Consider the following 26240-nt stretch of genomic DNA (forward strand, 5'->3'; position numbering starts at 1 on the left):
GTGATCAAAACCCATGATTGGAGGGGGAGCAGGTAACAAACTGAGTAAGGGGGGACTCAGGTATCAGCAGCTGTCAATCTTTGTGTGTGTGTGTGTTTGCTTGTAGTACTCCTCATGCACACACTCCTCTCTGAGCATGCACAGTGTGTGTGTGTTTGCTCTTTCGAGTGTACAGGTTCCATCAACAAATAGCAACCCCTGGACTCCAAAACAAGTCCATGTCTGTCTGCTCAACTGTCAGCATAGTTAAGACATGCATGCCGACTCAATACTGCACACACTGCCTGAGTGCTGTGCAGCATCACTCCAACACAGTGCACTCTGGAAAGGCAGAGGGTGCACACCGAAATATGTAATTTGACTGTATTTGATTATGCTCATAATATTTTCTTAAAAATTACTCGGCCTTTTGTGTCTTTTCAGTAAAAAGGGAGTAAAAAGCTCTTTCGTGTGTTTTTATTTCTGCAACAGCAACGAAAAAAAGAGTCAGTACAGAAAAGAGCAGGCATCAGTGGCAGCGATTTAGTCAGATCATAAAAGAATGAGCTATGGTCGATGTGGGATGCAAAGCAGCTGTAAGCAGACTAAAGCAACTATATGCAAATTGCTAATTGGATGTGCAAAATGGTCAGCTGAGGCATCAGATGGCAGCTTTTAATAGTTTTTGATATGTTCAAAGGCTGTATCACATGGTGTGTGCACATTCCCAGGTGAGCTACCAAAGCTCAAACAGCTCCTTGATAAAACACCCAAAATCTGTTCAAGCAGTTGCATCTGACCTTCACTTAACCAACAAACAAAGGCGTTCTCACATAGAAATACAACAAATGTAACAGCTGTCTATAAACTTACACATCCACCAGCCAGAATCTCAGCGGCAAGCGGGACTGTACCATCCTTCTGTCTGGTCTTTCCACGCACAAAATCATTCACCTAGAGACACAAAATGTATGGTTTAGAACATAAGCAATAATCAGCGGACACAGTTGTAGCCATATGTTTTTAGACGGTGACAATGAGTTTGTCAAGTTGCCTCTATACATGACCACAGTGGTTTATAAATCAAACAGTCAACATGTAATAAAAGTCCTGACTTTCAGCTTTAATTCATAGGGTTAATCCAAAAATTAACCATTTTTTTGGATTAACTGATCAGTTTTGCAGCGTTTGGCTGAACTTGAGCAGAGAGTACCGCCCTGTACACTTCACCATTCATCCTGCTGCTTCTATCAGCAGTCACTTCATCTGTCAACACAAGTGACTGACTCCAATGGCCATGCCACAACATTGCCTTCATCGTGTTTTATAGACGATATCTTATGCTTTGGACTATGAGCTTTTTTAACATAATGATGGCCTCCCTCCCTCTTTGGACCTCATACTGGGTGTTTTAGTGAACTACTACCAAATACAAGTTCAACACTTGAAATCAACTCTAGGGATGGGTACCGGTGTCCGGTGCCATGATGGCACCGGTTCTGACATAAACGGTAGTAACCAGACCGAAAAGCAGCGCAAATTTCAGTGCTTTATTTCGGTGCTTTTTTTTCCTGAGCTGTGATACACTTCTAGCCAATCATTTTACGTTTCCGAGGATAGTAGGCGGGTCCAGGTACGTACGTTCTTTTAGAGCAGACCTACAGATTAAAAATGCCCAAGGCGAAGCGGTCAAAAGTCTGGTTGTACTTCACAGCAAAATATGCAAACTCAGCAGCCTGCAACAAGTGCTTTAAGCTGATACTGTGATACTGTCAAAGGAGGTAACACCTCAAATCCGATGAAACACCTGGCGACGCATAGCGTTTTTTTTAAAAGCCCAGAAATGCGCCGTATGATAGCTTGCTGCGAGACCTCACACCGAGCACATCTACTGCGGGTGGGTTGCCAGTTATCGGACCCAGAGTTAGCAACATCCCCCAGAAACACGAAGAGGAGAGTCCTGGTCCCTAGCCCTGTCAGTGTAGCAGAAATGATGACGGATGATGATGGCAGCAGCAGCCGTTCTTCTCTGCGTGAGTAGCTTAATGTTGTTCGTGTGTAATTTACGTTGAGTAGGCTAACCACGTTATTACATTAATGCAGGTAAGGTGAACTAGCAAACATCATCATAGCTACATGCGGCTGTCTTCTTGTTTGATGGCAGATACTCCCTTCACCCTGGCCAAAAAGGCTAAAATGACCAAAGAAAAAGTGGAAAACAGTTAAACATGAGAGGTTTTTGGACAAAGTTTGTGTTTTTTCCATTGTTTAAGCACTGCTTCCAGCCAAGAGTGATACCATATATGCCCCATAGCTGCAGAAAAGGCTAACATTGTTATCTTTTTACAAAGAAAACAGCTGAACATGAGAGGTTTGTGGACCAATTTTGTGTTCTCCATTCTTTAAGCACCGGCACCGTTTCAAAAGTACCGATTTGGCACCGGTATCGGATAGAACCTAAACGATACCCATCCCTAATCAACTCTACTTAATTTGTCATGAAATATTGAGGGAGCAGACCTCAACTAGTCCTTGTCAGTCAACTGATTTGTAAATAAAATCTGAAACAGTGAAACTTCTCCAGTTACTTTTCAACTTCTGAAAATGAGGAGTATGTATAAAAATGACTGCAATTCCTGAACAGTTTAAACAACATTTCGTTAAAATCCTTGAATTAAAGCCGAATGTCTGTACTTTTTACATCTTGCTTGATTTGAAATCCACCGTGATCGTGTACAGAAAGTGTCTCACTCTCCAAATACTTATGGACCTAAATGTACTGACACATGCTTCAATGATGGTGTATGCCACTTAGCGTACCACAAATGTTACACTGCATGCTGTAAATGCTCCTCTGACTGACAGTTTACAAATGCAGAAAAACAGGAAGGTTAAGGAAGTAGCTGTGTTTGTAACTATTTATCTAATTGTTTGCTTCATAAAACAATCTAAAACTCATACAATAATTTAAAGGGATTAAAGACCCTCGTGAATCTCTGCCTGAGTGAATCTGAGTGCATGTGTCTGCACGGGCTCTAACACAGTTACTTACTGTGAGCTTTATGGCTTTCTCGGGCGCCACACCCAGTAGCTGTGGTACCAGACCTATCATTAGGAAACGACAAGATGATTAGAAAAAAAGACTGCCGTGGTACCCCCACTCTCACACACACACGCATACATATATATATACATATACCACTTCCCCACGTTCCACATCAATGTGTGGCTTCCCGCTGCATGCGCCCGACCGTGCAAGATCCCCCAGAAGCTAATGAAATCTATTGATGTGGAGTGTGGGGACATCAGAGTAGAAAAAAGACAGCGAGATAGAGAGAAGAGGATGAAGGGGCAAAGAGAAAATGAAGTGAGCGAAACTGCTTCCCAGAATAGGAAAAAAAGGGCAGTGTAGCAATCAAAGCCACCAAAAGTTTACGCAGACCTCAATTACAACCCAGAGTCGGGTAAAAATAAACAAAAATAATCACAACGGAGCACAATGAAACTTGGCCCCCTACCCAGTCCCAAGGCACGAATCACTCACGCTCAACCATTTGTTCAAAGTAGCACTCGCACTTCATAATCGAGTCCTTTGTGTGTAGTGAGGCCAAACATACACACACAAACAACCACACACACAATCATATACCCAATTTGGAAGTTGCAAGTTTTGGCTAGCCTGAAAAAGAGAAAAATCAGCAGACATGTGTTCATGAAAACAGAATATACACAACAGGTTTGTTATTGAATATTTGGTCTTGCCATCGTGTTTCTTTCGTGTGCTGTCCCAGCATCGCATCGTAAAGCAGTTTTGGGCCGTTAATTCCCTTCTCTTCCTTCTGAAGAATGTTTCAACAGAGATGGCCCTTTCAACTTACATTACATAACTACAGTTTAGGTGCCAGGATACCTGTCTCGCCTTCTACCTGGAGCCAGACCTGTCTGCGTCTGTCACTTCACTCTTCATAGCCTTTGTTTCCCACAGAAATTCAAGCATTCAAGTTTCCTCTCACGAAACCTAGTTCTGTCAATCAAAATCGTAGGATTTTTTTTTTAAAGCCCCACCGTCATTCCAGGAGACCTCTTTTCAATCCTCCTTTAATCTGACCCCAACAATGCAGACACTCTAACCGCAGTTTCTGAAGGCAGGGCAGGTAGTCATTACTGGTGTCGTGCCCTGGTATGTACGTACCTGCATGCCCAAGTAGTCCCCTGCATGCCTACATACTTGTGTGTCTGTAATGTGTTTGCACCGGTGTGTAGGTCTAGACGTGCGACATCACTACATCGTGACACAGGCCTCAAGGTATGTGGCTTTGCGTGTGACGTTCATTGTGCTGCTCTGAAAGTCCCCAGCCAGCCGGTAATCACTTCAAAGAAGCCAGGTCAACAGAGAGGTGAACTCACACCGCCCTCCTGTCCACCCTACACTTTTCTTCTCTCATCTTCTCTCGATTCCCTTCTCTTTCATTGTTCCTACTACTCGATTCTTCTTTGTACTCCCTCATCTCAGCCCCTCCTTTACTTTAAAAACCTGTTTTGTAGATTTGACCGCCAGTGAGTTGTTTTCCCTGAAAACCTATAGTTTTGAGGAAGGATTCGATTTACTTTAGTGTTGACTAAATGTAAAGAGCTGTTTGTTAAAACCACATAAAGTTTTATTTAAAATACTGATAAAAGTTATGTGGAAAGTGCCTGTGATACATTTTAGTGAATGCATATGAGAGATTCTCAACAAAGGAGCAACTTCCTGAGATGAAAAATGAAGCCAAAAATTGTAATTTCCAGCTGGCTCCAAAAACAAGTCAATCTTCATAGACTTGCATGAAAAAATACCCACCTTAACAGTATTAAAACACATGAACAAAACAATAAAAACCAGATTTGGGATGAATGTTGCACAGTGCAGGTCGGTGTTGGATTAATCCCGACTCCTCTAGTCTGCATAAAATACTGAACCCTGCGCCCCCCCCAACACATCCATCAGAGTGTGTCGGTATGTGAATGTCAGGATCATTTTTGTGAGGTTTTGATATTTTTTTGGTCTATTACACTTTCAGTACTTACAGTAGTTCATGGATGTTTATTGTCATCAAAGAAATCATCCAAATATGCTAACTTCTGGCTCTAAAAGAAAAACGGGGGTCAAAATGCTAACTTTGAGGCTTCAAAATGTCGAGTCCAATAACCACTGTGTCATGCCATCTTTTATAGTCTGTAGCCTTTAACATCTGACTCACCCCCACAGCTTCTCAACATTTAGTTTCAAACTCTCAGGATTTCTGTAACTTTGGTTCAATATTAAGTTTGTGTCTTTGTTTGTGTATATGTCGAGTATGAATAAATAACACTGGAGGTTCGCGTGTTCTCTACATGTATGCTGACCTCGGTAAAGTCCGAAGAAGCCCTCGTAGCGCACCACCTTCTTGAAGCAGTCGAAGCTGTTCTTGTACATGAGCTCTCCCACCAGTGACCCGCTGCTCCTCTGGTTCTGCATGCGTGTCTTCACCAGATCAATGGGGTACACTGCTGTTGCACCCACAGCTGCAGAGAGCGAGACACGTTTATTTAGATGCTGAGTGTTTTTATGAAACAGATTTTTTATTTACAGTAGGTCTTATGACCACTACTGTTTCTCTCCCCATGGAAAACTGAGTGACTCACAATAACATGCTATCACGATCATCCACAATACCTATTATTCCATGGCACATATTCCAAGACAATAAGGAATTATGTATTTACACTCACCGACCACTTCATTAGGTACACCTGTTCGAATGTTAATACATTAATGCAAACATGAGAAGAATTTAATCCTGTACACAGACTTGGTGAATGGGGAAGGAAGGTGATTTAACTGACTTTGAGTGTAGCATGGGTGTTGATGCCGGACGTGCTGGTCAGAGTGTTTCACAAATTGGAATTGTTAAAGTGGATCTCTAGTGTTTACAGAGAATGGTCAGAAAATGAGAAAATCTCTAGTGAGTGGCAGTTCTATGAACTAAAATGCCTTGTTGATACCAGAGGTAATAGGAGAATGGCGAGACTGCTGATAGGTAACAGTAACAAACAAGGTATGCAGAAGAGCATCTCTGAATGCACAACATGTCCAGCCTTGAAGCAGATGGACTGCAGGAGCAGAAGACCACACCAGGTATCGATTCTGTGAGCAAAGGAGAGGAATTCACACAGGCTCATCAAAGTTGGACAATAGAAGATTGGAAAAGTGTTGCCGGCTCCAATAAGTCTCGATTTCTGCTGTAGCATTTAGATGTTGGATTTAGAATTTGCTGTAAACAACATGACACCATGGATCAATCCTGATGTGTTGTAATATTTCAGGGTGGTGGTGGTGGTTTAATAGTCTGGGGGACATTTTCTTGGCACACTTTGGGCCCCTTTAGTACCAGTTGAGCACGGCCTCCCCATCCACCTCAATCCAATAGGGCACTTTTACGATGTGAGGGGAACAGAAGATCCACATCATGAACAGCAACTGTGTGATGCTGTCATGTCAAAATCTCTGAGGAATGTTTGCAGCAGCTTGCTGAATCTGTGCCATGAAGAATTAAGGCAGTTTTGAAAGCAAAAAGGGGGACAACGCAGTACTTGCTAGGTGTACCCAAATGATGTAGCCGGTGAGTGCATTTGCAGCACTGTGTAGACCACCTGCATCTTTTAATATATATGTTTTTAATTTTTGGTTCTAGTATATTGGTAATAGTCTCAAGAGTTGCAATACAATATTTTTCCCCACTTTACTTACCTTAACCAGCATCTGTAACCCTTTCCTGTGTTTCACAACATCAAAAGGAAACACTGATAAAGTGCTACACACATAGGCTAACATATGTTTATATAACTCATGAGGAATAACTTGTACAAAGTGTAACTACAGACACAGACTAGTTTGTTTCCAAGTACAAAAATATAGTGGCTTTCATTGAGACTACAGTAATTATTAAGTAGAAAGACCTGTGATCTGTTTTAACAGCATAGTCTCTAAAATAATCTCAGTAAAGAACACGCAGAGCCTCATACATGTATACAAAAAGATTAAGTGGTGCATACAAATTTTTTTAAGCAAAATTGTCTCAATCACCAGTGAGCTTGGAAGACTGGAGGGAAGTTCATAAATGAATTCATAAAAGGCTCGCTGTAAAACAGACTAGAAAAGACTTGCTTGACTTAACAAATATCATGTTTTAATCTTAATGATAGTGTTTAAATAAATGTCATGTCATAACTGAAAGTTGTGCACAAAAGAGTGGAACAGGTGAACTTATAAAGAAGTTGTGGCTTATATCAGTAATCAAAATCTCACTATCAAACGTTATATTTCACTTAGCAATTTAATAAAGCCGACAAAAATCTTTTTCAGTACCGACTCTGCTCATTTTTATTATTGGGGGGGGGGGGGGGGAATTAAAAGAACAAAACAAAAACAAAAACTACCTGCACTGTCAGATCCCACTATAGAAAGGTGGAAAAAATGTTTTGGTAATTTGTGTGAAATGACCCTTTAAGAGCAGAGACGGAGGAGGAGGAGGAGGAAGGGGAAGTCTTTGGGAATAATGTTAATAAAGATGTGTTGTGAGTTGTAGTGTCTTCAGCCTGTCACGCGGACACAAACAAAAAGAACCGACCCAAGGCGACAGGCTTAATTAGAGAGAGACCGAGAAAGAAGAAGAAGGGATGATGGACCCATACCTCCTTATTAAGCTGTCTCCCTTGGGAAAGGAGGAGGAGGAGAAGGGAGGAATGAAGGAAGGGAGGAGGAAAAACAGTGGGGTGTCTGGAGCCAAACACAAGACCTGGGCACCACCCTTCACCCCCACCGTCACGTCTGTCTTCTCATCACTCACAAAGGTACAAAAGAACGCACAAGAGGGTTTTCCCATGGCACCCAGAGAGGCATGAGACAGGACAGAGCTAGACTGAGCGAGTGTAGGAGACAGAGACTGAGCGAGAATAAGGAAGAGAGGGAACACTTCTCTTTAAGCAGGAGAGTGACTGTTGCTCTTGTAAGGAAAGGGCAATAGAGGGGCCATTGTCCATTCTCTCTCACCCTTTTCTTATGAGGACAGCACAGGGCGGGGGGTGGTAGGTAGGCAGGCAAGCAGGTAGGTGGATGGATGGGTGGGTGGTGGGGTGAAGGTATGTAGGGAGCCAATGGGGCGTGACTCTTACCCCCTGCTACTGAGCCAAGAGCGAATCTGTAGATCGACTCTGTCACCTGGATAAGGATGGGGCGGGAGCCGTCGCTGCCCGAGTGCTGCCCGTGCGCAGGAGAAGAGACAATTAAGACGTTAGTAAGGACGTGAGACAGGAGCTGAAGATGAGAGCTTGCAGTACATACACCTGACAGGACAGCACACTTTAATCCTGATTCTTGTAAAACCCTGTATGCCACGCACCTATTTCCACCCAGAATCCAACGCTAGTAAATCCGTCTGACAGTCTAGCACAGTTACATTTGTATACAGTACAACATTCATTTAATAAAATAATGCTCAGGAGAAATAGAAATGGATGAGCAGAACGTCATTAATTCTAATCAAAGATATTAAGTCTCATCCTAATAATGTTTTTGTATTTTTCTGATATTAATTGTTTAGATTATGATAAAGGTGAAAAACTTGTCAAACTTTAACTGGAGGATGTTTAGCTTTAAACAAATAAAATTACAAGCATGATTATCAAAAAAATTACTTGCCAAGCATAATTTGTTGAACCGATGTCATGCTGCGCAAAAGTCTTGAGGAAAAGTCACCCTTGATTTTGTTCCATTTTGTTTCCATTGGGACTTTCTTGTAATTTTTAAAGTTCTTTTAGCTGTAGTTCTCCGGGCTCTCAAAAGTTTTTCTTTGGACAATTGTTGCTTTTTCACTCATTTTCAGTCCAGGCCTTGTACCTGACATTTTTCAGAGGAATCTTTTGTGTTTGTTAAGCCGCTAAACTCTGACCTATGGATCAATCAAATACAAAAAAGGCACCTATCTGTGAGCATGAGCCGGTGCTGTGTCCACACATAACAGATAACTTAGCAAAGAACCAATTTTAAATTGTATCTTTAGCAGCTTGTAACAACATATATTTTCTTTCCTTTTTTAAAATTTAAATATGCCGAATTACACAAGAACTGGACTGAAAATCAGTGGCAACCCAAATTAGCACGGCTTCATTTTTCAGCATGATAATGATCCCAATGCACTAAAACCATACCTGGAAATAAAAACACACATTGCTGCTCTATTCCCATCTTCTGGACCTGAAAACAGGGTATGATCTTTGGTTTCATTCTATCATACATAAGAGAAACTTGTGAAAATGTTGATGCCTGTCTGAGAAAAGTGTATAAAGTGTGTAGTGAGGGGTTTAATAGCCTTAAAACATCTATAATAATTGTAAAAAATACAGTTTGCTACTTTGCGGATTTCACCTATTGCGGGTTATTTTTAGAACGTAACACCCGTGATAAACGAGGGAACACTGTATATTACATATCCCATCCAAATGTCTTCCAAAGTCTACCTTGACTCAAAAAATAACAACCCCCCCCCCCCCCCCCCAAACAGTATGCATATATGAGTATACATAAAAAGGTATGATCATCAGATCAACATATGATCTCTTAACATATCTTAACAAGTCTGTTACTCCCTTAGATTAACTTGAATCACAAAGGTGTATTCAGTGCCACCTGAAAAAGACCTTTGTGATCATTATCACTTCACCATGCAAAGAACAGAGGAATGGTAACAGCCACACTCCCCCATTCACCTGAGGCACCTGTTGCTTTGGCTGGTCTCCTGAGCCCTGACCACTAGACCCTGTTTGGGGGGTGGCTGCTTTTGTAGGGTTGTAGCTTTGCGTTTGTGCGTGTGTGTGTGTGTGTGTGTGTGTGTGTGTGCGCATGCGCAGTGAGAATGGAAGAGGTGGGGGAGTCTCAGCTGGAACACGTCCACCTGTCAAACTGTACCCATGCTCCCTTCACATATCCTGCTCTTCTACTTCATGAGAAATGATTAAACGTTTCAATACTGTCAGCATGTTTAATGGAGAAAGAGGAAACAAGTTAACAGGATATAAAGAGAGAACAACTCAAACATGTATGAGAGAGAGGGAGGGAGTAGATTTAAAGAAGAAAAAAAAAGAAATGGGGAAAGAAGTAGCAAAGATGAGGAGAGAGTGCTCCAGTAAACTGAGGGCCAGCCCCTGAGTCCAAACCACAAGGGCCTAAAGTGGCTCATTGTGGTGGGACTGGCGTCTGTGCAGTGCTGGGCCCCTTTGCTTTCTCCCCTTTGGCCCAAGCCTGCTCCAGTATGGCCTGGCCAAGCCTCTACTGTAGTGCTGGAACCCACCAGGCAACACAGCCCTGACCAAACAGCTGGAGAAAGAAAACTGTCTTCTGCTCATCCATCTGTACGTCCTTCTTGATTTTCTTTGTTACAAATTGCTCTTATTATCCAGCTACTATAGTCAACATGAAGTATGTTTGACATTCATTAGCTCTTGAGGATGGCTCTGCTTGTCTTTGTTTCCATGGATTTCTTGATTTTTGTGCGTTTGTTTTTCAAGATGTCAACCGCACGCCAGGGAGAGGCAAAGCAGTGTTTTCTCTGAAGAAAGTCTTTTAAGGTTCAATTCAATGATGGGAAATTACTTAAAACTTGGTGGGAACAACTGAAAGGGAGTAGGACTGATGAGTACTGGCCAACTTTCCATTTTTATACCTGACTAAACTTAGTTGGATCTGTTACTCCTGCATTTCACTTCTATGCTTGTTTTGGTGGATTATTTACATGCAGGAGCTATCATTAACCTAAAATTGTAAATCTTCTTTATCTTTGCAGTCACATTTAGCCTAAGAGAATGTATCAAAAGGGAAAGGAGCTGCCAGTGTGGAAGAGGAAACCAAACACATCAACAAGTCTTCATATTCTCTACCTGTCTCTGGACTTCAGCCAAGTTGTAGGGCAGGGCGCCTTCCTCCAGCGGAGCAATCTTCTCAATGTCCGCTAAACCAACACGTCTGGTGGAGACAGAGAAAGAGACAGAGAGTGAGAAGGTTCAAGTAACTCTCAGAGGATTATAACAATCCACCCATGTATCACCGAGCTCAAGGAAACCCATCGGTCTGAAGTTACTCAGAGTTTAAAGACAACATCGTTTCAGATGAAAATATTGTGGCATTCACAAATCCAGACCTGTGCTTGGCATGACAGCGTTGGATAACCGACCAATAGAAAGTGATGACTCATGCTTCCTTTATCACTTCATCCAAGTATAACAAAGATATTTAATCTTTTCATGTCTCTCTATTGCATCTCTTTGACGGTCACAGAATTCCCAGGCTCAGGGAACTGGGAACGCCAAATCCCCCCCCTCCCCATCTCGTCTGTATATTGGGACTATTATCTCTCACATCTCCAATCAAGGGGAGTGGAGCTACTGGGCTATTAAAGTATCCCATTGCCCAGAAATAATAATCAGGTGGTTTCTCAGGCCGGGGTTAGAAATTATGAGCGTACTGGTCGGGCCGCGAGGCAGATGCAAAGGAAGTGGGGGAACGTGAGACATATACAGTTGTTTTGTGCCACGGATTACAGGGACTGAAACTGCTCCTCTTTTTTTTTTCTTTAGAATAAATGGGAGTTTGGTTTAGGTTCAGACTGAAAGAAGATTCCCTGGCACTGGATACAGGTCTGACTCTTTTGATCCACTGCAGAGAAGTTTGACAGAGTGTTCGTCTCTCTGAGGTATGGACCCCGGGGCAAAATTTTCCCTTCAGGGTGGCAAGTTTGGAATAGTCTTATACTGCATAAGTACTTGACTAGCTCAGCAGAGGCAACCTGGCTAAAGTATTAATTCAATTGCGTCTTCTATACTGGTTTAATACAGCTCAAAATCACCAAATATTTTCTGCTTTCTTGTGAAATAAACATGAAAGAAAGTACACAAGCCAGTAGTGTCTATCTAAAATAATTCAGTTTGAACACCAGCCACCTAAGAAGTATGTCATTTTCTACTTTTACTTTACTTTCTATACAACTTCTTTTAATATTAAGAAGTTCTTTGTCATATGATCATCTTACCCACGAGGCTCCGACAGGTCAGCCAGCTGAAAGAGGATGTCGACCTCCATGGGCGTCACCTGGCCGAACCTTTGCGCTGCCACGATAAACTCCTCTGCAGGAAAAGGCAGATTTTCCATCATGTTTTCACTAATAAAATATTTAAATATATGTAGAAGTATTTAAAACTTGATACATAGCCTCTGCCTATCTCTGTCCGGGTCACATGTAACAGTCAAGAGCCAAGATGGTGTCCCCTTGGCCAGGAAATATACTGTGTCACTTTTGTAGTGCATTTCTGGCAAACTCTAAAGGGAAGCACTGTAATCACAAACTTGAACCCACAACTGGCTTGTTTCAATGTAAATAATCAGGGAGGGAGAGCTGCTCGTCTCCCTCCACTTTGCCTCCAGCCGTTAAATGGACTGTACTTATACAGCGCTTTCTTAGTCAGTCACTCATGCTTCATTCACACACACACACACACACACACACACACACACACACACACACACACACACACACACACACAAGCAGTTTTTTCTAACATTCAGACTCCGATGGATGCATTTGGGACAAGTCTGGGTTCAGTAACTTGCCGAAGGACACTTCAACATGCAGACTAGGGGAGTTGGGGATTAGACCACCAACTTTCTGATTAGTAGACAATCTAATCCACCTCCTGAGCCACAGCCATCACGCTAGACGGCGTCCCCTCTTTGAGCTAGGTTCGCTGGAGGTTTCTTCCTGTTAAAAGGGTGTTTTTCCTTCCCACTGTCGCCAAGTGGTTGCTCAATTCAATTCAATTTTATTTATATAGCATAAAATCACAACTACAATTGCCTCAAGCCAGTTTAGATTGTAAGCTTAAGACCCTACAATTATACAAAGAAAACAGAGAAAACCCAAACAATCATAAGACCTCCTTTTGTCCACATCATCCTCTTCATGCATGTTGTCTTACTCCAAGCTGTATAGGCTCGAAAGCCTACTACCAATTAAGCATATTAGGTGATGTGCATCTCTGTAATGAGAAGGGGTGTGGTCTAATGACATCAACACCCTATAGGGCTTTGGAGCGTGATGTCACGGGGGTGGGCGTGGAAAGGATTTTGGCCCGATCCGCCATTTTGGGGGTCTAAGTAAGGAGCGAAAGCATAGCCATGGTTCGTACTTGCTGTGTGGTCGGCTGCAATGTTCGATCTTACGACCGGCACGGGAATAAGTTTGGATTGTCTTTTTATGCTTTCCCAACCTGGAAGCAACATGAAGGAGCTCATGTATCGGATATTACCAAACGAAGGCGTCTAGCCTGGATAGCAGCCGTGAGACGAGCTGATATCAAGTTCTGTTCTGTCTCCAGATATCAGTTGGTGTGCTCAAGACATTTTCATTCCGGTAAGTTCTAAATATGTTCACATCACACTTTATAGCTGAATAATATCATCGTTGGTGGTCTCGGAAGTTATAGAAATTGCGATCAAACATAGAATGGAGTGACTTGATTGGTTGATGTAAAGACAATAAATGAAATGAGACAGGAAGGACACAAATTGGCGTTAATAATTTACCCGATTATCAATGTGTTAATTTGCATGTACTTTACAATTATGGGCATATAATATGATAACGATATTTTAGCAGTTCAATGATAAATGTGTAACATTAATTATGGTGGGAGGTGGAAAATGGCTATTACACTCGATGCACTCCAGCTGACTTACTTTGACGACGTACTCAGAGTTTGGCGGCTTGAAAATAGCCAAATCTTGCACCTAGCCATTTGTAAATTGGATGTGCGCCTCCAGTGACTTGTAATTACGAAACTGGTTCGCTGTGTAAGCGCTTACTCCACAAACAAGATACGTGAAGATATCGGGGTAGGACAGTGGCGGTAAGTCGTCTGGGTCTTTACTCCTCTGCCGTATTTCATATGGGTCCAGATTTGGGATGCACTCTATTTTTTTTCAAGTACCGCTGCTTCGCCTCTGGACGCAATCTGCAATCTGGACTGCTTTTAAGCATGTTTCTTGTCGTCGTCGTTCCAACACAGTGTGTTTGTTTTGATTCGTAGACCCCGAAAATGGAGCTGCGCTCCCACAATGCATTGCGGCATGACGTCAACTCCAAAGCCCTATATCAGGTGTGCATAATTATTAGGCAACGTCCTTTCCTTTGGCAAAATGGGTCAAAAGAAGGACTTGACAGGCTCAGAAAAGTCAAAAATAGTGAGATATCTTGCAGAGGGATGCAGCAGTCTCAAAATTGCAAAGCTTCTGAAGCGTGATCATCGAAAAATCAAGCGTTTCATTCAAAATAGTCAACAGGGTCGCAAGAAGCGTGTGGAAAAACCAAGGTGCAAAATAACTGCCCATGAACTGAGAAAAGTCAAGCGTGCAGCTGCCAAGATGCCACTTGCCACCAGTTTGGCCATATTTCAGAGCTGCAACATCACTGGAGTGCCCAAAAGCACAAGGTGTGCAATACTCAGAGACATGGCCAAGGTAAGAAAGACTGAAAGATGACCACCACTGAACAAGACACACAAGCTGAAACGTCAAGACTGGGCCATGAAATATCTCAAGACTGGTTTTTCTAAGGTTTTATGGACTGATGAAATGAGAGTGAGTCTTGATGGGCCAGATGGATGGGCCCGTGGCTGGATTGGTAAAGGGCAGAGAGCTCCAGTCCGACTCAGACGCCAGCAAGGTGGAGGTGGAGTACTGGTTTGGGCTGGTATCATCAAAGATGAGCTTGTGGGGCCTTTTCGGGTTGAGGATGGAGTCAAGCTCAACTCCCAGTCTTACTGCCAGTTTCTGGAAGACACCTTCTTCAAGCAGTGGTACAGGAAGAAGTCTGCATCCTTCAAGAAAAACATGATTTTCATGCAGGACAATGCTCCATCACACGCGTCCAAGTACTCCACAGCGTGGCTGGCAAGAAAGGGTATAAAAGAAGAAAAACTAATGACATGGCCACCTTGTTCACCTGATCTGAACCCCATTGAGAACCTGTGGTCCATCGTCAAATGTGAGATTTACAAGGAGGGAAAACAGTACACCTCTCTGAACAGTGTCTGGGAGGCTGTGGTTGCTGCTGCACGCAATGTTGATGGTGAACAGATCAAAACACTGACAGAATCCATGGATGGCAGGCTTTTGAGTGTCCTTGCAAAGAAAGGTGGCTATATTGGTCGCTGATTTGTTTTTGTTTTGTTTTTGAATGTCAGAAATGTATATTTGTGAATGTGGAGATGTTATATTGGTGTCACTGGTAAAAATAAATAATTGAAATGGGTATATATTTGTTTTTTGTTAAGTTGCCTAATAATTATGCACAGTAATAGTCACCTGCACACACAGATATCCCCCTAAAATAGCTAAAACTAAAAACAAACTAAAAACTACTTCCAAAAACATTCAGCTTTGATATTAATGAGTTTTTTGGGTTCATTGAGAACATGGTTGTTGTTCAATAATAAAATTATTCCTCAAAAATACAACTTGCCTAATAATTCTGCACTCCCTGTAATGATTAAATGAGGAGTGATGTATACACATAGGTGGTTATTTGATTGTTGGGGTTTCTCTCATATTTTAGCGGGATCTTTACCTTACAGTCTAAAGCACCTTGAAGCAACTGTTGCTGTAATTTGACTCTATAGAAATAAAATTTAACTGAATTCTAAACATCTGAGATAACAGTTCAAAAGACACAATCACAGAGGAGTCTTAAGATGTGAATCGACAGGTAAATAAAGAGCGGAGCTTTGAGGCACGGTTCACCTTCAGTGTACTTTCACCTTCAGTGTACAACATTACATCAACACCCCAATCTGCCTGTCCACTTCGCTCTCCTAAATATCTTTACTTTAAGCAAGTTCAGAGATTCTTCACCCACCCTACTCTTAAGACAACAGCTCTCCCTTAATGCTGTGTTCACACCACTGCTCGGGATGTGACTGGCTGCACGCCATCTTCAGTAGAAACATGGAGCTATAAGCTCACGACCTACTTGTTCTTTTAGCAGTGCAATGATGTGGTGTAGCAGTCACAAAGTGTTTATAGTGTGAATGTAGCAATTTGTTATTTTTCTGGCTGACAAATATCATAGATAATGAAAGCTTCTTTCACCAGATTGTCATACCAGATATACCCTTCATGGTGCAACCCTCACAGGTTTTTGTCTCCTCCCAGTCTCGGACCAGGACTCTTTCACATGTTAGACCAATATTTTAAGAGATTGGACTGAATGACTCAAGGCAACACAGACATCACATCTCACAACAGGATGTGTTGTTAAACGATAAACACTGGACTTTGCTGCAGTGCATTATCCCTTTGTTGCTCTTGTCACTACAGAACACATACACCAAAAATAAAGTGGGTCCTCGAACTCCTCGTCTCCCTGACGAGGAGTTGGAGTTATCCGAGTTATTGTCAGTGGCTGCGTTAATGTTATGGCTCCATATGATGGATTTTTCCTTCAACTTCTGTCACTCACGGCAGCTTCCCTCTGCGAGTTGGTTGTGAGTTAAGAGTACAATGTGTCAAAGCACGCTGAAGAAATTAAAATAAAGAAATACGGCCATGGAGAGTTATGACTTTAAGACCTCTTTGAGGCAGCTTTAGCATGTCGTAACTTAAGACCTGCTCTATTGTTAAATGAAAAAGGAACAGGTTGACTGTAGGCAGGCTTACAGTGGAGGAGTCACCATTGTTTGACCTGCTTTATTCAAAGAGCAGCAGGCTGGGGTTGTGACAAAGTCGTCCTACACTGGAGCCATTCACCCCACAGAGGCTCAGCTTACCCCCGAGGCATGCTCTCTCTCCCCCCCCCCCCCCCTCTTTCTCTATCACATACACACACATCTATGAGTAAAAGCAGGTAATGCCAACAAGCATGTGAGGCAGAATAGTTACACAAGAATAAATAATTTAGGGGGGGAAAAAAGAACAATGCTGGGAAGTAGATGGTGAAAACCCTAGAAAAGCATTTACCAACTTTATATTACTGCTTGATATTTAAAGAAAAACTCCTACTATCCCTTGCTAAGATAATCTTGGATGCCATAAATAGGCACGACGCTGCTTTTTAATGGAAGCGTCAGCGTGCTAACATTTTCAAAATTACAAAGCATCACAAAGCAGGTTTGTTCGTCACGCTCACCGTCTGAGTTTATCACGTCAGCGTGGTCACATCTGATAGTTACCACCGAGGGAAAAATAAAAGTCATGGAATCACCAAAGTGGTTAAAGTTTAAAGGGATGAATGTTTGCACTGAAAACTCACAGCGATCCACAGTGAACTTGACTCAAAACCAAAAATGTCAAACGCAAATGTCAATGATAGCGCTGAGGAAAAGTCAGGGGAACACCTAAGTCATTATCTAAATCTGAACCACGAGTGTTTCCATAAAATTTCATGCCAATCAGCTTAATAGTAAACAGGTCTCAAACCATGAGGACATGGGATGTCTGCGCAAAAGATTTTTTGAGTCATCTCAGTCTGGACTGATTGGTGGCAGACAAAAAAGGTCAAAAATCTGATCGCAACAATTTACGTTTTAGATCTGTTGTTAGTAAGAGCCAGACATCTCTCCTCAGCTTAGGACATGTAACATTGCTGGCTTCATTGGCCTGTTAAACTGATTTATTCTGCTGTTTAGACAGAAGGTCCCTTTTACTATTACGGCTTCATTCAAACACTCCCATGACAATAAGCCATAATGTTATGTGTAAGACACCCAGCCGACCGAGGTCGGAATTTTCTTAACACTGATATTAGAATATCAGTGTTAAGAAAATTACACTGATAATTACAGAAGTCGCATCATCCAAACATACTTTAGTAAACCGATGAGACAATAATTAAAGACTAGCTTATAAACTGTTACTCTCTGTCATCAAGAGATCAAGTATGCAGAGTGATTTGCTGCTAGATCCTGACTTACATGTCAGGTATAATTAATTATAAGTAATTAATGAAGTTACTAATGCTGCACCTTGTGCTTAAATGTAACTCTGTGACATAAGAACGGCTTATGAGTGGCTCACGTTGCCGTTTCATGCCACATGAATGCAATGAACTCACAGCAAACTAACCAAAGTCAAAAAAATTAGAAGTCTTGTTAATCCGATCTGTCAAAGACTGTCATTGTAGCAAAGATAAAGATTTCAACATCTAATAAATAAACTGTAGAGCAAAGTGGACAAGAGAAAAACTCGGGATGTAAAACTATGCTTGCTGACTTTGAAGAGGTCAGTGTGCTCCTACAGAAACTAAAGGCACTCTGTAATGTTCATGGACAGATGTCTGTGCCAAAGCGAGAACACTTCAGACATTTTGCTGTGTGCAGAAAATGTCTGTTCAGCCATTTTTACCCGAACGGGCAGCTTCGAGCCTTCTATGACATTAGTTTGGGTAGCATGTGACTGTGAGACAGACAGAAAGCAGGTGTCTAATGAAAAACCTTTTTAGCCCTGCATTATAAATACATAGGGCATTGACCAAAAAAATAGAAGAGACACGATGATGTCTCAGTCTTGTGAATGCCAATGTGTTAATGTGCCTGCATGCACTCATTCTTGTGCAAAGTTAAAAATCACACACAACTGTTAACGGGCCGGACAAGCAGGATTGTAAGTTTGGACTTTCATGCAAAAAGAGGCTAGGTTTTAAAAAAAGCCAACATGATGCCATCACATTAATGAAAAGGAGCGTATGTCTGAAAGGGCCTAAAGGTACACAGTCGTGACTTGTTCTGTGGCAGTGCACTGCTAGCCCAAAATAGTGCATCTCCTATATAGGTCCCCTGTGTGCATACGCCCAAATATACGCGTACAGCTTTGTGAGCACTGTAATGGTGTCTCTGCAAAACAGTGGCCTTGTTGCACATCAGGAATCAATCAGGATTATTACACATGTGTGCATGCTTGGCTGTGTTAATGCATTTTAATGCTTGAGCGTTATGTGAGAAATGCTAGAGAAGCGTGTGTTGCAACATGTACACAGTCTTGATACATGCAGATGTGTGTGCGCTATTTGTGTGGAGCTGAGCATTCGCAGTCCCCAAGGAGGCCTTAATGACTTCGGGAGTGGAGAGTAGATAGGCGGTGGCCGTGAAGGCCTGGCTGGCTGCGGGCCACCCTGGGTCGAGCCAAGCCCAGGCCTTCGTGTACCCTTGGTGGGAACAGTTTGTAGAGTGTACGGGCTTTTGGTCTGGGTCGGGTACAGTCCACACCCCTGATAAGGCTTCAGATAGCATCATAAGGCTCCGTTAGTGGCCTGGAGCCATGTGGAGAGAGGTCAGAATGGTTTCTTAAAGACAACTAGAGCTCAAGAGGGAGTCAAAAAGAAAAAGATGGCAAAAGGGAGAAAGACATTGAAAGCCATTAGCCCTGCCAAGTACTGAAGAAAGGAATGAGAGACAGCAAGTGGGGCAAACAAGGGAGAGAGATTTAAAGGAACTAACTAATGGAGACAGAAAGATACATATAAAATAAGTTATGAGAAATACAACAGTATGTTTTTTTTTTCAATAAAGAAAAGCGTCTTTTTTCATTATGCTGTAGCTTTGCATATTTGCTTTACAGTAATGTAGACTGTGGAGTTAGTATTAAGCATATAAATGACACTGGATCTACAGGGTTAAACAACACAGACTCAAAAGCAAGGAGCAGAATTTTACCCACTTTTATTCTTTGTTTTTCAAATGAAATGAAGTTTTTCCTGTGTTCCTCAGATCACTGCCAGGATATGTAATAGACAAGACAGGCACCATCAGGGACTGTGGGCATGCAGTACGTGTGCTGGGTTGAATCCAGCATGCCCATTTAAATGCCACTGGGAAGGAAGTAACCCAAACAAAAACAAGTCTCCAAGCCCTGTACAACGCACATAGACATACCTATCTGGAAAGCGCATTACTGTGCATGTGGTGCATACTTACATTTGTTTTGTGACTGTGGTCTGTATTACATAAATGTGAATCTGCTTTTTTTGCCATCTCAGTTATAATAGGTATGTGTTATATATACAGGGAGGGGAGTGGGAAGTTCTCCCCGGGTACCTTTAGTGACTTCCACATCTCGGCGGTGGCCAGCCAGAGTGCTGTAGATCTTTCTAATCAGCTCCATATTGTTGAGCAGCGAGTTGAAGCCGTTGAAGTAGGAGAAGCTGACCTGATGAGACGTGCTACCCCCTGCAACCTGGGCAAGAAAGAAGAGGGGTACTTTAACAAGCAACCAAATAAGAAAAATAAACTTCAACACAGCCGTGCATCTGGATGTTACTGTTATGAAAATACACACAGCGTAAAACATGGTGGCTAATTAGCCGCGTTCCTCTCTAGCATTTCTCCACAGGGAGAAGCAAACTTGTTTCACCCGCTACTTTTTCCATCACATGATGCGCACTCTAAGGGAGTTTAATTAACTTTCTTTATGAGATGGAGGAAGTGGTAAAAGAAAAGAAAATAGAAAAAAAAAAAGGTAACAGATTAAAAATAGATGCCGGGCTCTAGAGGACATTCCAGGCTGCCCACAGCCTCTTTTACGCGAACCACGATCCCATCTTTATTAAATGAGGCTCTCAGAGGCTTAGAGGAGCAGCTCTAAATGCTGTATGTTTAAAAAAATATATGCGTTCAAGTACGACTACTGTGGGGTACTGTTGAGTTAGAAGATCACTGCGACTGTGCTGGCCTGAAGGGGTAAGTGAGGAGAAAATGTTGAGCTTCCGTTCACTAGATGGCACTGTTTGCTTTACAGACGCATTCAGAGAGGTCGCCTGCTGCTCAACATGGTCGCAACAAGGGAGGGAAGCTCTGGCTTAGGTGAAACTGCTCTAACAAGGGAGACACTTTTGCATCTGTTCATATCTGTGAGTGTACAGACATGGATCTTCCCACAGTGGAGAGAGGAGAATGGTATTTTGGTGAAAAAGAGTGAGGCGCTAATCAATTACCATGTTTGGTGAGTGAATTAAAGGTTGCCGTCTCACTGCCTATGCTCTGCTATGATACTGCCTTTAATGTGTCTGCAGTGTTTATGAGGTTTTGTGATACATGTGTGCGTATGTGTGTGTGTGTGTGTACGTGTGGGAGCGCGCGTGCATGAGAGTTTACTAACAGCACACCAAGATGTCTGGTCGGTGAGGTAAACACAGCAGAGAAAATGACAGAGTCTACAAGGTGTTTATGAAATGGGGCAAGACATGGACGCAGACACAAGACGCACACGCGCGCAACGAAAACACTAACACGCAGAAAGAAAAGACAAGAGGCAAAAAAAAGACAAACATCTCAGAGTTCAAAACAAACAGAGAGCCCGCACAGGCGCACAAACACACGCGCGCGCGCACAGGCAGAGATGATGGACTGTAAAGCTCCAGTCTCCATCTATCTCTATCTTCCCCATTCAGCTCTCCTGCTTGGCTTTGACACTGCCAGAGAGGTTAGACTTAATGACATGTTGGGAGGGAGAGAGAGAGACACGGGGAAGGGAGGGAAGGGGGAAGGGAGAGATAGAGGGGCGGCTGAGAGAGAGGAAAGAAAAAAGGAAAGGAGGGAGGAAGAGAGAAAGAGAGCAAGGGACAGATGAGAGGTAGCAGGGGAAAAAAGATAAAGGGGAAGAAGAATGAGAGATGGCCAGAAGAGGAAAAGAGAAAGCCACAGTGTTCGGTTTGTGGGGCTGTGAGAAAAGAGAGAAGGAAAAAAAGCACAAGAAATAAGTGGTGAGATAGAAGAAAAGAATCTTGACTTTACCTCTTTTATGGAGAATACAGTAATGACAGGCTGCTTTGGCTTGCTTGCTGACTTCAGCAACCAAATCATCATATAGTGCATATGAGCTGACAATACCGTGCATGCTTCTGCATCCAAAGTGTGCATCATTGCACATTTGGAATTTATCACGACATTTAGAATGACTTATTTAAAGATATGCATACATGAATAATCTACGAATGAGAAAAAAATGCATCGTGGTGGATAAAAAAAAGCCTAATTTTTCCAATTGGTGGTGCTAAGGAACACCTGATGCATCCAACCTTTTATTGTTTTAACATATCATGACTGAGGATAGTTTCCAAGAGACACCAGTGACTTGCTATTTTTAACCAACCTGACTTTGTGGCTCTTGTGGACGACAGTAAAACAAATAGATGAGAAAACCACAGAGCCAAAAAAAAGGGAAAAAAAGAAAAACCCACCGCCACGAGGCATTCCTCTACGAAGGGTGTGAGCATGTGCGGCCGAATGGTAACCATGATGTCCCTGAAGTCCAGCGCTGAGATGGAGCCGCTGTGGGCTTGGTCACGCTGGATGAAAGCCTGTCGCGCGTGTTCCAGCTGCATCTCCTGCAGAATGGAGAGGTGAGGAGGAAGGAGGGGAGGCAAGTGCGTACACTAAATTGATATTATTGTGCACATATGTGGGTCAGACACCTCTTTGAGTTGCCTTTATAAATTAAAAATCCACATAAACACTTATGAATAATGACACACCATTTGCTTTCATGGGCCCCCACAGTGCCATCTGCCCCCCACCCCCTCCACCACTACTCTCAGTGCCAGTGTTTAGCCAGGCTTTAGCCTCGTCTCCTCTCCTCCAGCACAGGGGCTTGCCTACTGTGAGGCGTCGCTTGGGCTTTTCACACTCTCCCTAAATCCACATTAAATCCACTTGAGGGAGAAACATACAAACACACACATTGGGCAAGACAGCTAATCGCCCAACTGCTCACTTTGTCTCTCTTCATGCACACACACACAAACGCACAATAGGTCCAGAGGGACAACAGCAGGCTGTGGTGGGGACAGATCCCACAAGGCCTTTGAAAATTAGCAGCCATTATCAGTACCTGCAACCACAAGTCTACAGAGAGAGGCTGTAAACAAACCGCTGACATCAATGCTTCCTCTATCTATCAGCAAAAGACGGGGATTTCAGGCCAATAAAAAAACAAAAAAAACAGCAAGATAAAGCTAGCTTGTGAGCGTCTGACTCACCTGCGGTGTATGAAGGCCTTCAGGTCAAAAAACATATGAAGGCAAAAAAAAAGAAAAAGACAATGAGCCTGATGTATTTTTGTGCATGAGGTTTCTGACACATTACAAGACCTCAGGAAAGTGCATATATAGGGAATGCACGGGGTTATTTTGGTGCTCAAAAAGAGGTTTTAGTCAGAGCCAAAAGAAAAATCAACAGTGTCTTAAAATGAGTTATTAGCTTGTTTTAATTGGAGTTTTATTTACTCATAGACAAAAGGTATTTTTGCTTATCAAATATATTAAAAAAGATACACAAAAAAATCATAGATTTACTGTTAAATAACGAAGCTGAACACTTTACTGTGTATGGGTTAATTACGTCTCATCTCACCAAAACTGGTCAGTTTTCTAATATGGAACATGAACATGTTCAAGATCCTAACACATGCTTTTTGTTCATATTATGCATAATAACTGCTAAGAAAAAAATAAGACAGCTGAGTAACCAACAATAAAAATACATGTTTCAGCTCCAGAGCTACATATATGTAAAGAAACAATCAAACTGAAGTGTCAAATTAATTTTCTTGATATTTACTTGAATATTATAAAATTAATTAAGAAAGATTTTTGAATTACATTTCTTAAAGTATTAGGACTGGCTAACAATATTTGTACAGGAAGAAAGTAAAAATTAAGATTTAAATAAATGAATATCATTTTTTTAAAGTCACGTTGGACAAAACATATGGGGGCTGATTAAATCTTGAACATGCACGTTATTCAGCTGATTGATTCAGATGTTATTGTTGTTAAGAGAACTCTTTAAAAAAGGTATAACCACAACACAAAAACCTATGAGACTATGACTTATTGTTGTGTTGAATTTTTGAGTGATATTTCGCTGACAGCATAACCGATCGAACTCTAAAATCGAGGCGCCCGAGAGAAACGACTGGGGAAGAGTGACATTTACACAAAGCTGAGTGGAGACCGGAGGGGAGTAAGAATAGACATTGCAACAAAAGAGCTACATTTGCAAAAAAAAAAAAAAAAGAAGAAGAAGAAGAAGAAGAAGAAGAAGAAGAAGAAGAAGAAGAAGAAGAGGAGGAAGAAGAAGAAAAAAAGCAGTAAATGTAGCAGGCATGTGTCAGTATCACCTATGAGCACAGCAGGGGCTCTGGAGAGTGCATAAGTGAGTGGAAAGCAAGGAAATGAAGAGAGATTGACGCATGTAAACACTTCCAAAGTAAATAAGGTGAGATATTTTAGTGTCAGCATCCTGAGTGTCGTGACTCACTTCTTTGGTCGGTTGTGAGTAGGTCAAAACACTTTGGTAAGACATAAACTGGGAAGAGAAAAAGATTTGGGGAGGGGGAGGGGAGCTGAATATCTACAATCAAAACAAAAACAAAACAAAAAAAACAAACGGGAGAAGCGTTTCGTTTTGCAAGCATGACTGTGTGTCTCTTAACATCGCAGGAAACACTGATCTGTGCATTTGTGTCCATCTGTACATGAAAGAAGAAGAAGACAAAAATTAGATCCCATTTCTCTTCAGTCCCGAGTCTGAAAAGCTACACGCCAACCACACAGAGCAACAAACAACTGCGGTGCAGGCAATGGAGAAGTTTATAGTCTCGGCCTCCTAAAATCTTAACTTGTAACTGTGCGAGTGTTTCTGGGACGTGGTTTTTATTTGGGAGGGGAGCGAGGGAGGCAGGAGACATAAAGCTAGGGGCTTAAGACACCCAGGGAGAGACTGTCAAGGCATTCCTAGTAGCTTTAATTGCCCTTGGACAAGAATAAAAACATATGACAACCCACCTCTGTTTGTTTTTAATGGCTGGGATTCCTTTTTCAAAAGTTAAACAATAGAAATGAGCAGAGTGGGATTGCTCCTCTCTCATTCCCCAAGCAAGCTTCTAAACGGCACCAAAAACTGTAAAGTTATCAAAGTTATCGGAGGAAGAAGCACAACGGTCCATTTAAACATGTGCCAGTGATGTTAAGGGCTGCCCACTGATTCTTGGTCGAGTCAAACATATAATTGGGGCTTTTAAAAATCTGAGTAATGCCAACAATTCACTTTTTGAGTGCTTAGGAAAGAAGTGGGACATGTGGTGTCCCCTTCACGTAATTCAAGCCCTTTACTTGCCAGAATTTATAATATGAGCTACTATGTGCCACTTCTCTGGACATCGGCAATACCGCTGCCAGGGACAACAGCACGCTGACAGTGCGAGCCGAGCCTTGGCCGGCGTCCATGTGTGAGACGGGAAAAATGCATGTAATTGGTGAGAATCTCTGGCTTCCATCAAGACAGTAATTGGCCAGAGAGAGCCCTTGTGAGAAATATGCGGCGCAAACGTTTTCCCCGATAATCCCATCTTGTGAGCATCTGGCAGTGGCGTGGTTACAATGGCAGAAAAACACAATAAACACATGCATGTATGGCAGGAAGAGGTGGAGGGAATAAAGGATGAGAACATTTTTTTTGGGGGGGGGGGAGACAAGGGTGGGTGGGAATGGATGTTAGGGAATTAGAGAAATACACAACATGATGTGTGGGTTGGTGTTCCCAACTTTGAGAACTTTTATGGTTGCACAGTGTACTTTGGGATTAAATTTAACTGTCTCTCTATTAATAAGCGTGTTGTAACATAACAGCATAACAGCAAACTGAAAGTATGATGCAATTGCACAGATTTGAATTTTGGGTCAAGAAATCCTGTTATTTATAACTGTAGCTGACAACATACAAATAATGCAGTGAGCAAATATTGCTGGAGGCTTAATACTTAAGTCACAGTTATAATAAAAAAGAAAAACATGATTAAAAACCAACATGACAAATATGTACTGTGGATTTTTACAAGTATCAGCAGACCAGCAGAAAAGCTGTAACACAAACTTCACTTTCTTCTGTCGTTTATTAAGGCATTTATCAAAAGCTATGAAAAATGATCAAACGCAGACAGCATGAGCAGGAAACGTGCATTTCATAGTTGAGCAATGAGTGCGGCTGGCTGCGAGCCTGCTGCTGTGAGGAGCTGGAAACCACTGACTGAGTGACTGGGAGAGAACTGGGCATGCTGTCAATGCAAAGTACAGCATCTACTGGCCGCAACGCCACACAGCTGCACTCCTGCGCGCACACAGGCAAAAACAAGCATACGCAAATACGCA

General features: G+C 42.2%; 1 protein-coding gene across 6 annotated transcripts in view; it reads right to left on the bottom strand.

The window, feature by feature from the left end:
* slc25a13 (solute carrier family 25 member 13) overlaps positions 1 to 26240 on the bottom strand; it is a 54488-nt gene that overhangs the window by 13736 nt on the left and 14512 nt on the right. For all 6 annotated transcript variants that reach the window (XM_085445413.1, XM_085445412.1, XM_085445411.1 and 3 more), the window contains 8 exons: positions 22272 to 22418; positions 20131 to 20269; positions 12081 to 12174; positions 10933 to 11017; positions 8173 to 8257; positions 5365 to 5523; positions 3032 to 3084; positions 853 to 933 (listed from right to left, as the gene is read on the bottom strand). In XM_085445413.1, the coding sequence (XP_085301539.1) occupies positions 853 to 933; positions 3032 to 3084; positions 5365 to 5523; positions 8173 to 8257; positions 10933 to 11017; positions 12081 to 12174; positions 20131 to 20269; positions 22272 to 22418 (843 nt within the window). The remainder of the gene's footprint in view (positions 1 to 852; positions 934 to 3031; positions 3085 to 5364; positions 5524 to 8172; positions 8258 to 10932; positions 11018 to 12080; positions 12175 to 20130; positions 20270 to 22271; positions 22419 to 26240) is intronic.

Source organism: Copadichromis virginalis, linkage group LG22, assembly GCF_057382275.1.
Source record: "Copadichromis virginalis isolate Kocher_CV1m ecotype Utaka linkage group LG22, C_Virginalis_male_GT1.1, whole genome shotgun sequence".
Taxonomy (NCBI): domain Eukaryota; kingdom Metazoa; phylum Chordata; class Actinopteri; order Cichliformes; family Cichlidae; genus Copadichromis; species Copadichromis virginalis.